The sequence below is a fragment of the Tachypleus tridentatus genome, chromosome 6 (genome assembly GCF_004210375.1).
Source record: "Tachypleus tridentatus isolate NWPU-2018 chromosome 6, ASM421037v1, whole genome shotgun sequence".
NCBI lineage: Eukaryota > Metazoa > Arthropoda > Merostomata > Xiphosura > Limulidae > Tachypleus > Tachypleus tridentatus.
In genome coordinates this window covers 17,919,066-17,936,432 of record NC_134830.1, presented here as the reverse complement: position 1 = coordinate 17,936,432, position 17,367 = coordinate 17,919,066, and the positions used below count along the sequence as shown (strand labels likewise).

The 17,367-nt window shown below is 31.6% G+C and overlaps 1 protein-coding gene across 3 annotated transcripts in view; it reads left to right on the top strand.

Moving 5' to 3' along the window:
• The window catches only part of PCB (Pyruvate carboxylase), a 119,273-nt gene that overhangs the window by 49,957 nt on the left and 51,949 nt on the right, over window positions 1–17,367 (top strand). For all 3 annotated transcript variants that reach the window (XM_076503535.1, XM_076503536.1, XM_076503537.1), the window contains 3 exons: window positions 7,560–7,728; window positions 12,889–13,073; window positions 13,984–14,149. In XM_076503535.1, coding sequence (XP_076359650.1) covers window positions 7,581–7,728; window positions 12,889–13,073; window positions 13,984–14,149 — 499 coding nt within the window. In that variant the 5' untranslated portion in view covers window positions 7,560–7,580. The remainder of the gene's footprint in view (window positions 1–7,559; window positions 7,729–12,888; window positions 13,074–13,983; window positions 14,150–17,367) is intronic.

Genomic DNA, 17,367 nt, shown 5'->3' with positions numbered 1-17,367 from the left:
AAGATACTTCTGCATTCAGTAACATTTGTTTATTTTAAAATTTTTACTTTTAAACACTATTCCAACTCTGCTAATTTTGTCCTAAAGCAAAGTTTATGTTATCAATAAATTAGTCCTTTTGTTAATTAAATTTAGCTTTTGCATAACTTCTGCATGCTCTAGACTTGTCAGCACACACACATGCTAGTAATGGTAACAGCTTATATAGGTTGAATTCTAAAGTTAGTGAAGCTTCATTTTTTCCAAGTGGATAAGTTACTGGGTTTGTTTTTCAATGTAAGCCTTATTTGGGCCTAATGTTCTCTTTCTTTTCTTCCTCATCTGGATTTGCATCAAACCACAAATGCTTTTCTCTAAGGTAGGTGAATGTGGGCTCATCAGCCAGTAGCTCCTGAGCAATGGTATCGGATCATAATGTCTTACTATTTCAATATCTTGGAGTTTATGGTGGAACAACGTGATTTTGGTTCATTATCTTCCATTAGTATCATACCCACAAATCATGCTCCATTTAGACAATTCCACCATTGTAGTGCATTTCTGTCACTATTGGAGCACCTTTTCCTGTTGCCTTTATTATCATACATTGGGACCTCCTTTATTTGGGTCCACATGCTGTGAATAAACTTCTTTTTATGTTATATTCTTGGTTCTTTTCATCTTTTGGTCAATTGTGTTTGAAATATGGCCAGGTTTATTCCCAAAAGTTTTTGATTTTTTCCTTTAATTTTTCAGGTGTCTCTACAGTCAGTTGGGTGCTCCTCATCTGGATGCTTTTCCTTCTTGCTGTTTTCTTCCATTCATTTCCCACCTTTTTTCCTGGTCTTCTCCAGATAGATGTCTGTGTCTGGTACGTGCTCTTCATTGTTTCATTGCCCATTTGACCTCCTTTAATGGTTTCCCGTATTGACCTTTCCATTCCCTGGCACCATCCATCTGTATGTAAACTTTATCCTTCTACTCTTATGATTTGGGATCATCAACTACTTTTATTGGTCTATTGCTCTTTTTTTCTTTCCAAGTTATATTTCAGGTTTTGCAAAATATTGGACACCTTTCCTTTCTCTTGGAGTCTCACTTCCATCATCCATAGGAAGAAGCTCTTAAGTCAGGCATGTGGCCTACTCCTCATACATTTATCTCCAACTATTTTCATTGGGTATTTTGTTTTTACCTCATCAGGATACTACCTTCTGCCTGTTGCCATCCTTCAAACTTTGGTGTGGCTGTGACTGGATAAATTATCTTTTCTGCATACATTTTTCCCTCCTGGGGAGTGTTCCATTTATGGCTCAGATCTCACTCAGTGGCAAGTGTTGCCTATCAAGATATGCTTTGTATATCTCAAAGCCACACTGTATGGCCATAGTGTATACCCATAGTCAATAACATGGTGTAGAGATGGAGGTTCTCAAGATTGCTAGTAGGTTTCCCTCATCTTGTAATTGCTTTATTTATATACATGTTATAGACTGTACTATCTCATGGACTTGCATAAGTAAGCCAAATAGAGATATCTATTCATCCATTCTGTCCTTTTGATTGAATAAGTTGGAGCAGTCTAAGCTTTTTAGTATAGGGTTTGTGTCATCTGTTGCAGTGTCTCTTGTGTTTTATGCTTCTGTGTTTTCCACCACTTTTTATTCTCTTTTGTTCATCTATTCAAATATGGGAGTCCATGCTACTTTACTTTTTTGAGTTACTGGGATGGTAGACCATGGAGTTGTCTTCCTGAATGTGATCACTTCCATTCAGTAGGTAGTGGGTGGTGATATTTTCCTGTTTTAGAGGGTGAGGCTGCATATATTTTGTAGAAGCAATCCATTTCTGCATTGTCCTATCCAGAATAATGTTGCAAATATTTCAAATTGTGTAAGCTCTTTCTTCCTGTGGTGGAAATTGAATTGGTTGATATGCATTTGAACTTTTGTGCAGTCTTATCCAGAAGATGTTGCTTTGGAGGAGATTTATCATGCTGCAGTTCACCCCTTTGATTTGGACCCCTTATCCTACCATTGCCTGGATGTCAGTTTTCAGTGAATGGGTTTTGGATAAGAGCTGGATCAGGCAACATAAATCCTCATGTGTTGATTCTGATTCTTCATCCCTACATGAATTTTGTAGATTTACCTTGTTTTCTATCTTTGTGCAGCATGTTCTAGAGGCTGATGTTGTGCATGTACATCCCAACTTTTATGTGGTCATATCCAGAGAATGATGTTATTTGGTTTGAAGGTTCTGCCTTGGAGTTTTTCCCTGCCTGAGTCTGTTGTTCCAGTCATATTGAATTTCATTTGATGTGAACCATCACATTAACACATCCATTCATATTGTCACTAGGTTGCTGGGTTTCCAGATTTGTGGGTGGTTCCGAATTTTCACACACACGTACCCCATTTAGTGAATCAGTTTGACATGTATATAATTCCATTTTTCTTGACTTTCAGAGAAGACAATGCAGGCCCTCTTACAAAAGGTCAGAAATCTTAATCTCATCCCTCTGATGCTTGCTTTTTGAGTGGAGTAGAGTGGTTGCATGTACTTAGTAGCACCCTAGCTACTATACATCTTGAAACACATCCATTTTAGCTTTTACCATGTTTCTCTGAAAATAAGACAGGGCTTATATTAATTTTCACTCCAAAATATGACACTAGGGCTTATTTTTGGGGGATGTCTTATTTTGATATATTAAAAAAAAATGAAGTTACAAAGTAAAACTATTAAACTAACCATTTAAAATAAACTACTATTAAACTAACTGATTAATACTTAAACAAACTAATTAACTAACTATTAAACTAATTAATAAATTAATTTTTTTTATTTCTTTCCTCTTCCTGCCACTCTTAACTAGGGCTTATTTTAAGGGTAGGGCTTATATTAAAACTATCCCCAAAAATCATACTAGGTCTTATTTTATGGGTAGGTCTTATTATGGGAGAAACACGGTACCACATTTCTATTTGTAATGGTTCTTATACAGTCATTTTTCAGCTGGATTGAAATTCTGGTATATTGCAATTCAGATTTGAACCTACCTGGTTTTTCTCTCCATTTTGTTGTGCTTACAATTGGCCTTGAATGTATTAGCATTCTGTCACATTCACCTTTAGAAAGAGGGTTTCAATACTTGCTGTGGGCAGAACACAGATAGCCCATTTTGTAACTGTGTGCTTAATTCCAAGCAAAAACCTTCCTAGATTTGAAGGCTATCAAACAATTTATAACAAAAAGAAGAGAAAGAAAGAAAGATAAAGCACTACATTGTCCATGCTTTAATGTCTTGTGGTTTGTTTCTTTCAAGACCAATGTGTAAATGTCTAAGATGGCATCATGTTAAGTTTTCACTGGCCATGCTTTTACCAGTAAAGTTCTTCATAGCTAGTTGAATCCATGGGCACATTCAGTCTTGACATGAACTACTGGCCTCTCAGAAAGTAACTTTCTGCTGAAAAGTTCTGCAATGGAGGAACACTAATGTTGTTTTTTTAAATTTCTGGCATACTTCTAAAGAGAATCATGGTAGATGATCCTTGACTTGAATTGCCTCTCCTTCTGGATTTGATAAACACATTAATTCTTTTTAGTCTAATGTATAGTCTTTCAATGTATCTGCATAACTTTAGTTTGCCCCATTTTTATCAGCAAGGTGTTGTACAGCTATATTGTATCACCTTGGAATGCAGTCATATCAGTATTACTTTTTCATTTTATCAGTAGTCATATTGAGAAATCAATGATTTGCATGTTTCATGTAAGATCATTGAGTTATTTTTATCTAGATAAGAATCAGAAGGTCCAATGACACTTTCAGTTCTCTGTAAAGCATCTGTGATGATGATGTGTTGCCAATAGTTTCAGATTCTACTATATGATAATTCATCAGTAATATGGAAGATCTTGACCCCATACTTTCTGATGTTTACCTACTTGATTGGCTATTTGATTTAGCAGTGTGCATCTATCCACTCCACAAACAAAAAATTAATTAATGGCTGCTTTTGTTTTTTAATCCCATGAATTTGATACATTTGTACAAACAAGTCTGCTTCAAGCGTAATTCTATGAGCGTATCAAATTTTGAAACTGATTTTTTGACAGGTTTCTTTGCAAGAATTTCTACTTCCCATTTGGGAACAGGACATGATTATAGCCATTGAGTGAAATAGTATATCAAAATTATGATTTATCTATTCCCCTTGTTACTCAATGAATAGTGACCAAGTCCATTAATAGCAACTTTCAAGTGAATCCAGTGTAATATGTCTGTAATTGCCCATGCTGTTCTTTTTTACCTTTCCACTCCATATACAATTTGAATTGTTTTACATCAACTGTTTACCCACTCTTGTAGAAGCCTTCCTTTACGTGCTTTGATGTCTTTGTAACTTCTAAATATTCAACTGCTGTAAAGCCATGGAGTTTATTAATGCTTCAAAATGTAGTTGTTTCTGTCCACTGGTATCTCCCTAATTTGACAAGTTTATTGCATGCTTTAGAAATACTATCTATGTCTAAATGAGTATATCTTTCAGAGTTGGGTATGCGAATACGGAAGTGATAATCATTTCCCTGTTCACTATGCTGAATGTTTGTTCACAATCAGTAACATAGCAAAATATATTTGGCTTCCAAAGTCATTTGTTTAGAGGATGAACTCTGTTGGAAAGGAATATTGACAACATCTAGAGCATTGACCAGGAAATTTTGTTACTTCAAGCAGGTTCTTTTGTATTTGCCAATTTTGTAGAGAGTCTGTCATTTAATGGGCCTTTAGACATTCCTCTGTTGATTGTGTCCTAAGAAATTTTCTTCTTGGTGGAATAATTCACACTCTTTGGAATTTAGATACAAATTCATTTTCATCCACTAATCCATAATTTTTCTTTAGCCCTTCATAAACATTTGCCTTTTCATGTGTGATTATGCAATTTGAGCAAATTTTTGTAAGAGTAATTGAGACAGAGCAAACTCCATGAATCATTGAAATGTAAGAGAAATATGTAATCCAAATAATATTGTATCAAATTGTCATTGTCCATTTCATGTTTCAAAGGTTGTCTTTTCTGTACACCCTTTATTAGTTTCCACTTTTAATATCCAATTTTGAAAATCATTTCAATCTCCACAGAATATTTAAGATGGAGTCAGTCCTCAGCATTGGGTAGATATCCTTTATGGTACCTTCACTCACCTCTTAGGATTTATGCAGAGCTTTGTGGATTTATCCTTTTTAACAAGTACAGTAGGTGATGTTAAAGAACTAGTACTTGGTTCTGTCATTCTCTGTTCTTTCATGACTTTTATCTTTAAAAGCCTTAACCTTTTCCTTGCATCTGAAGAATTTTCTAGAGATATTTTAGATCACATCTCTACTATCAATCTTGGGATATTTGCTTGTTTTGACCTAAGTTATGAGGTTTACTGGAGAAGTTGCCTTGATATTCTATGAGCAAGTTATGTAACTGCTAGTGCTGATCAGTTGTTGTATGATTGGAGTTTTGGAGATCTAACAACTTATGAGTTGACAAGTTATCCTAAGGGGTTTGACATTGGACTTCATCTTTTCTCAGAGTTGAATAATTTTAATGTTTTTTTATATGGACGTACTACCTCTACATCTTCCATTGTTTCATCCTAATTTTGCATTAATTTTTGTCATATTCATGGTTCTAATGGTAATTTTTATTATTCAGGCCCACAATAGTTGTACCAACCATTCATTCATCAGTACAACTTTGAATATTTGTTTCCATTTAGACACAGTCACAGGAAGTAAATTTATTTTTAATAAGCTTTGGTGTGAGTAATTCACCTTTTTTTACTCGTACAGTGATTGCTCTTCTGAGTGTCAGGGGAAGTACAATATCTTGTTTAGTAATAGTTATATAATATACAAGGATTTCCTGTTGTAGATTGTGATGCTATTTGAAGTTTATCTAACCTTATATCCATTTCTCCATATTAAGTCTGTTTCCAGTATGCATTATTCTTCAAGGTTTATTACTCACAAATCATGAGCTGTAGATAAGTCTCCCATGGTAAGGTTAATTTGTAAATTTCCTCCTGCTGGACACTAATGTCTGCTTGTTATTTTCATCATTCTTTTTGTCCTTCATATCTGAAAACTATTTCTGTTTTTATTAATAAATTGGAATTAACTGTTGATCTTTTCAAATATACAGATGGTGTTTTCATTTGGAGCTTGAGTTGCAGTAATATATTTAGCTGGTTTAATCTTTGCATTTGAATAATTATTTTTCAGAAGTCTTACTTTGCCACTGTTCTTTTCTACCTTATATCTTTCTTCATCAATTTTGTCATTTGTGGCCTTGTTATACTTTAACATTGTTGTTATAGATCCTACACATTTCTGAAATTTCGTTGTTGCCATCTTTTTACTATAGTTCCATCAATCTTGTCTTAAAATTGAAAATGAATGTTATTGAATTCTTTCTTAAATTTCTATTTCTCTTGATACTTAAATTTTCTTGTTCTTTTTATCATAATTTCATCTCAAATAATTTTACTTTTTCATGTTATGGCTATTATCTTCAGAAGTTGAAATTTAGACAAAAATATCCTTTTTCACCAAACTAATATCCCTCTTGTGACACTAGTATAGCAGGTTGGATCTTTCACTATCAGATTTATTTAAAATTATCAGGTAAAAACAATTCAATTATGATGATAATTTATTTCCTCCTTTTTTAATATTTCAACAAATTTGAATATTTGTACATTGGTATTAGGTCCATGTTACAAATGTAAAACAAATCAACTTACTAGAAGGATTTTAACATAATTATTGAAATTTGCAACTCTATCTAACACTTAAATTAGCATTAAAAATATGTATCGCAACAATATTTTGAGGTAAATACAGCCACATGAAGACACTGTTTTATTTGTATGTTATATTCAATACTAGCTTTTATAAGTTTTAAAATTTTAAATATATATCTGGCTTTTGCTGTATAACCAATTACTGTTGTGTGTGATATCAGCTTTTTTGCCACTCAAAAATCATTTAATTATAAAACAGTAATGTATTTATAGCACTAAGTGAAGTGAAACTTTTATCAATAGGTGAATCAATAAATATTAACTAAAGGAAAGAAATCAAAATTAATTCAAAATGGGTATATTAAGTAAATACTACACCATATATTTAAAACAATTTTAAAAAAGGATCCATTCTTACTTTTTAGCTTTGATTTTTCTTAGTATAATGCAGAAGTATTACCATTCTAAGATATACCATTCAAGCATTTAAATATGAGGGTGTGTAGTATTCATTTTTGAAGAATTCTTATTCAATTTCAGTGTCAGACTTATTGTCAACTTTTGTGCTATATTATAAATGTGTTAGATTCACATAAACTGGAAATGTAAGTACTAATTTGATATTCAGTTTGTGAAGTATTTTGCATTTGTTTGTAGACTAATAAAGAATCTTGACAGCAAGTTTATAAATTCGCTTTAAGTAATTCTATATCACCATGAGTTTGAATTTATATTTTAGGCTTACAAATTTACCCATTTTTTGGTTTTAGAAACAAAAGTGACTCCTCACAATGTTTTTTCTTCTGGGGTTATCCCGGATCGGGAAAAAGAAGACTACATTGACCTGTATGTTTCACAGATTGAAGCTAAGCTCTTTTCTGTTGTACAGCAGCTCTGCTACACACCAACCAATTAAAAAAATCTTGGTTGCTAATAGAGGTACATTGACTTTATATTTGTTTCATATTATACTTGTTTGAAGGACCATTAAGTTCTGTTTTCTTTTTTTTCCATTTTTGTGTGTATTAGAAAAGATAATGCTCTTCATAAGAATTTTTTTTTTTTGTGATACATGCTCTGTTGTTGTATGGCTGCTATCCACTGTCCTGTTTAATTTATTTTGTATTGGACAGAAGATTATTTACAAAATATGATCTGTAATTACTAATAGTCTTAATAGTCTTAAACTGTTTGAGATGTGAATGAGTGTTTGTCATTGTAACTTGATTTTGTTCTTTTCCATGTTGAGGAAACCTTTCCTAAAGTAGAAGAAATTCTTTTTTATTTTGTAAATTTTATATTATACAAGTTTTTTACTAAGATTTTTGAAACTTATTGCTGTCATTTTTATGCTGATTAAACTATATATATATCGAACTTACTTTTGCTGAGTGTATTTTTGTTTAACTATGGTTTTCTGAAAGTACATATAAAGTTATACAGAATAACTGTAAAGTGGTGTTTTATAAATGACACAAATCTTGGAAATTTTAATAAGTAGTAAATAAATTAAATAATGCTTATGACTTTGCACTACTATTATGCAAAAGTTCATCTCTGATATAACTTTAAATTTTAATAACTCAAAATCAAATTTATGTTGGGGGAAAAAAGAAGGTATTATAATAGATTAATAAATTTATATTTAGAAAAAACAGGAAACTTCAAACATCGTTATTGCTCTAGTTTCTAAGGTTTCAGTACCTTAAGATCACATTAATGTTTGACATGAATTTGCATGAAATTGAAAATGAATTTTGAGGTATAGGAAATTAAAGTGTAAAAATAAAATTGTATAAAACTGAAATGTCAACATCAGGACAAATTTACAAAGTATTGAAGTATTTCTAGGTGTGACTTGCATGGAAGTTTTCATTAAAACCTTACAGCCAAAAGGTTCTAAATTGTACACTGTAGTAATATTTAATTTTAAAAGAAATATTTATGCAAAAACCAACATAATGAAATAATTTTCTATATGTACTGAGCTTAGCATAAAATTTTTTTTGTTTTATACAGTTGGTATAACTTTTGATAAATAAAAGTAAATTAACTAGAAATCAAGACTATAAGAAGGTACTGCACAATTATATAAAATGATTGGTAACTGAAAGCAATTTAAACTGTGCAATAAAACATCTTCTAGTCTTTTAAAATGGTCTTGATTATATAAACCACTAACATGTGCATTCAAACCTATGCAAGTCTTGTTTATGTTGTTTCAGGTGTGGTGTTTGAAACATATAATTATTATAAAAACATTAGTCTGTAAGTAGAATATTAACTTTATTCCACAGTTATTAATGATTTTATTTGTTTCCACTTCAAACTTGTAGAGCATCCTGATGTTTAAGTTTAATTAGGTTTGCTTTTAGTTTTATGGTAACATGGTTAAACTTAGATCCACTAATTTATAGATTTAGTTCATGCAGAGTAACTTCATTTTGTTAGTGTAGAAATATAAATATATGAGTGGTTTTTCATGGAAACTCATTTTTAGTGTTTTTATTTTTGAAAAAGTCCAATCCTAATGATGAGTGTAAGTTGTAGGTGAATAGTTGGGAAGATGTTTATTTACACATTTATAAAATTCCAATAAATGGGAAACTTTAACCTCACTTAAGTAGTTTGAGGTGTTGTTCATGAGGCAATATTCGTCCATTGTTAAACTCTGTATGGTTTTGGAGTTTTGATATTCTGTACAGTACATATGTCGGAGTATTAAAGAGCAGAACCTTTTAAGAAAAGGCTTGGTATGGCCAGGTGGTTAAGGAACTCGACTCCAAATCTGAGTGTTGTGGGTTTGAATCCTAATCACACCAAACATGCTCATCCTTTCAGCTGTTGGGGTGTTTATAATGTTACAATTAATCCCACTATTGGCTAGTAAAAGAGTAGCCCAAGAGTTAGTGATGGGTGGTGATGACTAGTTACTTTTCCTCTAGTCTGCTAAATTAGGGATGGCTAGAGCAGATAGCTCTCATATAGCTTTGTGCAAAACTTCAAAACAAACAAACCTTTTAAGAAAAATTACTTTTTTTTTGTTCATTATAATTGAAACCAAATTATTTTGAAATGGCACTTTTGACTTTCACTGAGAAAAACCTTAACTCTGAAGTACTTAAATTATTATGCAACTGTCAAATTGTATTATTTCAAATTTTATGGGAAAAATACGATAACGTTAATGATATTTAAGTTTTTTGTTTATTTTATATAAACAGTGATAGTTGTTCTAAATTTTATTTTGCATTGAATGAAATCTTATTACTGTGTGGTTGTATATTCTACTAAATAAAATGATTAAATTGAAATGGTAACACTACTCTTGAAAGATCTAGCCTTACAGATTCATGGGAACACTGTAATCACAAAGAATACTTGCTATTATTTAAATTTGCTTATGTACAACGATACTACTAATGATGTTTATTTAGACACACTAACCATATTTCTTGTTGTATAAACAGTATAGTATAAATTAATTTTTTTTTAAAGCATGGATGGGAACAAGTAAACATTGTTTTTACAGTTAATTTAAACATCCAGTTGACATTTTATTTATTTAATATCTTTTTCATTGTTTACATATCCTTGGGCTGCACACTGGTAACATGTAGCTTCCGACACTTCTCTTTTCTCAGCAAAACTTTACCTGCTATGCCACATAAACATAAGGGCTGTTGTTAACTTAAATTTAGCACGCATAGTTTTTAAAGTACATTGCATTTATTTTTTTATCCTAAAAGAATAACTCAACTCTTCCAGGATATGCTTAATGCTGCATTAGGACTAAACCTTACAAATCATGTATTCATACATGTACTAAAATATAGGAAACAGTTAATACACAAATATAAAATTAAAACAAAAAATGCTACCATTTAATAAACTTAAATTATCAATTTACTTTAGTTACAGTAAAGTGCAGTTTCAAAACATACTTACCACCCATTGACACTAATAGTTATTCCTCAATATTGTTTTTGCTTATCTAAGCATTGGCTTTGTATACTCCAGTCTTTTATACCCCACTTAAATGCCCTTGGAAATATCCAATTTGCAAATTTCTTCACTGTCGTTAATGTGGCCTTTATGCTGGTACTGTATGTAAGCACCTCACTTAGATATTGTAATCACTTTTCCTTCACAAAATGTTGGCCACAATTTTCTCTGACCAAGTGTTGTGCATTGTCCCATTATGAATTCCTGTTTTTGGTCAGCTTTATAAATTTCTGTATATTTGTAATTTCTTTAAAAACAAACTAACTAATTTAAACATATTTGTGAGTATAAATTGCTGTATTACTATGGACAGCAAGACAGCTAATACAATCTCCACTCTTCTCCAGAGTGTGAAGTTGGTGTCCCTTCTGCTTGAATCCCTGGATGTTCTTTCCAGATGTCAGTTGGAGCAACACCATCCTCTGCAGGAGTCTACTTGTAATACTGGTTCAAATTTGACACTACAATATCTGGTTTGGGGGTGCATGGCCATCCTTCTTGATCAATGTTGGTTTTGTATATTGTTCGTGAAAGGAGGTCCATTATCTCCTCATAATCAAACACAAAGTAGTCCCATTGTAGGTTCTTGGTTATTCAGATTGTTTTATAACCTCTTCATAGTTCTAGAGACAAATATAATGTTCCTTTTCCACTTGGTTGAGGAGTGAAGATGAATGTTCATAATTCCAGACTGGATGAGTTCTTTTCCTTTGGGTGAGTAAAGCATACACTATCTTACCATTCAGAGTCTGAGGTATTACCTTTCAGACATCTTCAGATGGAGCAGGATTGTTCACATCAGTGTTGCTTGCTTTCTCGTCATGATTCCTATGGTTTGGAACATATCAATCTGTGGCTTCATGTGGGGATTCAATCAAATGTATATCCATATGTAACATTGCAGTTCAATAACCCTATCCACTAGTGTTAGATATAGAGACCAAGACCCCTTAATTCCAGCTCTGAGTTGTGGAACCTTGGCTGTCTGGTTAGAGCTGGTCTATGAGGATGACTACTTGTATACTATTCTATCCTTGATACAGAAATAGGTTCCAGGTGAAGAGCATACTTGTTCTGGATGTAATGTGGTTCCTCCATTTGTATACAAATTTTATCATGGTACAGTCATGTTTTATGCAGACACTTTCTTTATAAATCATGCCTACACTGGCCTTTCCATCTTATCATTGTGAGATTCTAGCTATAGTGTCAGTGGAGGGTACATTTTGAAAGTTAACATCTTTCTAAACATAAAATGTATTTCCAATAACACTGACCTCCTCTGACATCATATAAATGAGATGCTTATATAAAGTACCAGGATAGAGAATGCATTGACAACATGGAAAAATTTGCAAATTAGATATTGCCATGAGCATGTAAGTGCGGTATTAAAGAATGGAGCATGCTAGACCAATGCATAGATACACAAAGCAGATGTCAAGGGAAAAAAAAAAAGATGCTAAAGTGTCACAGAAGGGTAAGTATTATTGCAAAAATACATTTTCAGTTTAGAAAAATGTTAATTTTCACAGTATCTTTGGTAGACCTATTATTTACTTAAGAATGAATTAGCTTGTGAACTATATTTTATTACTGACATAAGATTACTATTACTTCAGCTGTAGTGTCTTTATGTGAATAAACATCATTTAGGATACATTAGCTGCTGAATTTACTAACCACTGTTGTTTTTTTTTCCCACAACTTTTAATTTGCAGAAAGGGTGGTAGTGTTCCTACTTTTGACTAACCTTCTCATAAATTCTAGTTATTGTTTGACTCTTTTGAATAATGTATATTTAGACTATTTACTTTTAATACGAAGACTTATTACAAGGAAAATTTTAAAAGGTAATTATTTTTTTTCTACTTAAAAAAGAAGAAAGGTAAATGTTTCATATTTTACATTTATTGAACACATGACTTAAATTTTATGAATTTATTTTAACTTATTAAATATTTTTTTCTATTTTGTATGTTATTCAATTTGCTAAACTTTTGGATTAAGTTTTTAATTATAAGCATTGTATTAGATTTATTTCATTTTCAGATATGCAATAAAGGAAAAAAATAATTTTTGTATTCCTAACAGGTGAAATAGCCATTCGTATTTTTAGAGCATGCTCAGAGCTGGGCATACAGTCAGTGGCTGTATATTCAGAACAGGACACGATGCATATGCATCGACAAAAAGCTGATGAATCTTATTTGATTGGGCGAGGTTTACCTCCTGTACAAGCTTATCTAAACATTCCAGAAATTGTTAGAGTAGCTCAGGTAAACAAAGTTGATAATTTATATAACTGGTCATTGCTAAAACAAAATTTGTCCATAAAAGCTCAAAAATAAAAAAATATTATGGGGTGATTTTCAGTTTGAGAATTTGATGTCATTCTTGGGTTTTGAAATATCATGATTTGATGTGTTTTCTTCTTTTTCAGTTGAATGCAAAAAGAAATTTTCATCAATGTACCTGAACACATTAAAGAATAAATTAATCTCGTATGAGGAGATTCTTTTTTAATTAAATCTAACACACGTGTGTGTGTGTGTGTGTGTGTGTGTGTAAAATATAGATATGTATGTTTGTAGTGATGTATAAGCTTCATTGTTATTTAGAGAAATACAAATTTTTGAATTATAAGCAGTGGAATATATATTTGAGAAATGGTATATATTATAGAAATATTTGAGACTTCATTTTGAATTTCATTTAAGTTTATTTCCAAAAAGTTGCTATTTATTCACTTTTTATTTCATTCCTTGTTCAGAAGATACTATGTCTTTCTTAATATGACAGATTTTTGTCAAAGTAAAAGCATTAGTCGTCCAAAGAAAAATAAGTTTTTATGAAAAGAGTTCTAATGTTTCTTGAAACTAAAGGGTATTGTTCAAATGATGAAATTTAATGTTTATTAATTCTGTAAGAGAATTAGAACTATTTTCTTAAGCTAAGCATTAGGATGTGTTTTTTGTGTCTTCTGAGGCTAAAGGTTTATGGTAATTCTTACAGAATGAGTTATTTACTTGACCAGTTTTATTGCTATAATGATCAAAATAGTATTTTATATGTCTGTCTATTTACAAGTACTGATTAAAATAGTGGGATACATTTGATTAAGGCAAATTTATTGCTGTGGAAGTGAACTGGTTCAGTCTTAATAACTTGAATATTTAAATATTCTAGGAAAACAATGTAGATGCTATCCACCCAGGCTATGGTTTCCTAGCAGAGCGTGCAGATTTTGCCCAAGCATGTATAGATGCAGGGATCAAGTTTATTGGACCATCACCTAATGTGATGGGAAGAATGGGGGATAAAGTGGCTGCCAGGAAGTCTGCATTAGCTGCAGGTAAATTTCAGACTGTGTTAGTTTATTTTAGATAATTATGAAAGTTTACAAGCATTCTTACTCTTAAATTCATCTTTAAACAGTAGTAGTACAAAAAAAAATTAAAGTCATTTACTTTAGTTACTTATCTGTGTATACTGTTAAGTGTTGTTGCAATGGTTATTTGATTTCAGTAGTTTTGTTTTAGGTTTATTTTGTTTTTTTTTACTTAGAGGCAGAATGGGGGGGATTAAGTTGGCTGGAGCAAAAATGAATGTTTTGCAAAGGACAGGTTAAGTGTTATTAACTATGAAAGAAATGGGGGTTTTTTAATTTTTTTATTTTTATTTAAATAAAATTTATTCCATTCCAGGTACCCCTTTGAACAATTTTCTGTGCAAGTCAATGAGTTACATTCAGTATTTAAACACCTTTCAATGTATGAGAATGGAATGAACATTATATTACAGTTCAGTCTGTTATGTTAATAGTTTTAATTCCTTCATTTCAAAATAAACCTTTAGGAAAAAAAAACTTCAAGTTTTACTGTCACTTGACCCATGATTTCTGAAAAAATCTGTTTCACACTCTCTTGTCTAAAATGTCAGTTGTGTAGATGCATATCTAGACAATAAGTACATTTACTTGTCCTTATTGACAAGTAAGTTTTAAATCTCTTGCTAAATGATGGATGCCATGCTAACCTTCTATACTTTTGCTTGAGCTTTATAACATGTATGATTGCTACATATGTTTGTTGGCTGCTTTATCTATGATAGCACTTATGTTTTTTATAAACTAAAGTATTTGTATTTGTACTGAAGTTCTTACTTCAGTATCATACTTAATTGATTTACTTATATTTTAAAATGCATAATTGAAAGGTCCAAACATTTTTTTAAATATACATCGTACCTTGCATAGGTTCCCAAGCCTTAAAATCTTGTGCAAGGAAAGGTTAAATTTGTCAAAAACTTGTACATTTTTCCTGAAGATACTGTAATTATACTCTGACTTGTGTCAAGATCTGTGATAAAACATAAATGATAGGAATGGAAAATAAAACATTAAAAATTTCATAGTTGTAAAAAGGAAGAGACCTGAAGTTATTAATACAAATAAAATAAAACCTTTTAAGATATTCTACAGAAAATTGAAATGTATGTAAGTTTTTCTGTTTCTTAATTTTAAACATTTGATTTTACTTTTGTTCATGTACACTTAGTGGTATGGTAGAGAAAATTAAAAGATATATAAACAATTATCTGAAAAAACGTTTGATATTCATTTAGCAGGTTATGCACATAAAACAAACTATAAGATGAAGAAAAGTATTTTGATATTTAAAATGAAAATCATCTTGCACCTAAACTATTAAGAATTTTAGTGCAAGTAATTACAATTAGTAAATAATGTACTCTTAGTAGAAATACTTAATTAACATATTCTTTATGTACAATATACTTAATTTTTAACAAAATCTTGACAGTTTTGAATATACTTTTACTCTTTTCACAAAATGCTATCTTAGTGTTTCTCTGTCCCCTAAACATTACCAAAAAGTAATCACATCATATTAGTACACCAGTATACATACCCCATAAACTTCATGCAGTTTATTAACACGTACATATGCTGTGACTACTCTCCTTCAAAAGTGTTATCTATACTGGTGCAGTGAGATTCACCTGCTATTTTTCCTTAATCTTCACTTTTATGAATGGCTCAGTATTGTTTAGACCCATTTTCTCACATGTGGCTTGTTTATGAACCTGCTTCAATACCATTTCAATTTTTTCATGTATTTCTTGTGTTCAAATTACAAGAAATCATAGTATGAATATGCAATCAATGTATTGAATACAGAATTTTCCTTTGCAGTCAAAAATCACTACTGGTATGACTTCTTAGGAATTGGATTTAACTTTATCTACAGAGGATGTACAAGCCTTAATTTGCAGGGAGATTGTTTCATGTGTTCAACCAGTGTTTTCTTGTTCTTTTCAACATTATTTTTAAGGAAAAATACAATCAATGAGTGGAAACTTTGTACTCTCTTTTTGTGGCAACTTCCACAAGTGTGCTGCCATGCCATTCATTTTAGTTGAAAATTATTCTTGTAATTCATTCTTCCTTTTGCTTCCAGTTTCTCCCAGAGGACTTATGGTATGTTTTTAAACATTTTATGCTTCATATAAGCCTGATAAACCCATGGTAGGTCTAGATCAGATGTTCTTTGAGTGCAGTTTTGCTCTTATTTAGGGAAAAATTAATGTATATCATGTTGTTAGTGTTCAGACTTTGGTAAATTAGATACGTGTTCTTTGTCTTGAAGCTGCTATAGATGAATTGTACATTAGATAATGATTATTATTTTGTATTTTCAGTAAATTTAATCGTTTTAATCTAATCTGGTCCTTTGTTCCTTACAACCAGTATGTCAGTTTAGGTAGTTTGGCTTTACCACCCATTCCTTACCTTCCATTTCCCACCTGTAATCCCATTCTGATTGTGATTGGTTTCTGTATCTGATTAATAACTTAAGGAGATATTTGATATGTACTGCCTCCATTTGTGGTTCACTTTCAAACTTTTTATTCCCTGGAACTCCTATATTTCCCTTGATCTGTCTCATGTTATGCTTATGAGTTGGTTCGTATTCATGGAAGATCACCACATTCACTGAGTTTCTTCTAATCACAGCTGTCACATCACTGTTTTTGGCTTCACATCTACAGCTTCCTTTAGAAGTGATCATTTCAGAATAGAATATAAACTACTCTCAGTATCTTTGTCACTTATTATCTGCCTGACCTGGCTGTATCTTTCACCAGTGGATAATGTCTTCCTCCCAGAGTAATTCTACACATGTCAATTTGCTTTTCATTGGGACAAGTCTTATCACTTTCTTTGGTTTATGGTTTTATTTCAGAAAACCTACAAATAACACAATCCCACTTTGTGGCAGATGTTGCCAGGTGAGGTATGATTGCTTCAAATCAGCACTATATAGTTGCTATACAATACTCACTATTGAGATGGGGTGTTTCTGTCAGAGCACTTTTCACTTATCTAGTGGTGTGTGTACTAGATTTCAGTCAGTTTCTGTCAATGGTTGACTGTCACTCATGGAGTTTCTGAATAAAGCAGGAGGGAATTTCTGTCCATCCCTATTAATCCTTTGTTTGTATAATTGAGGTATGTCAGCTTTTCATAATAGGGTATTATGGACACCCATG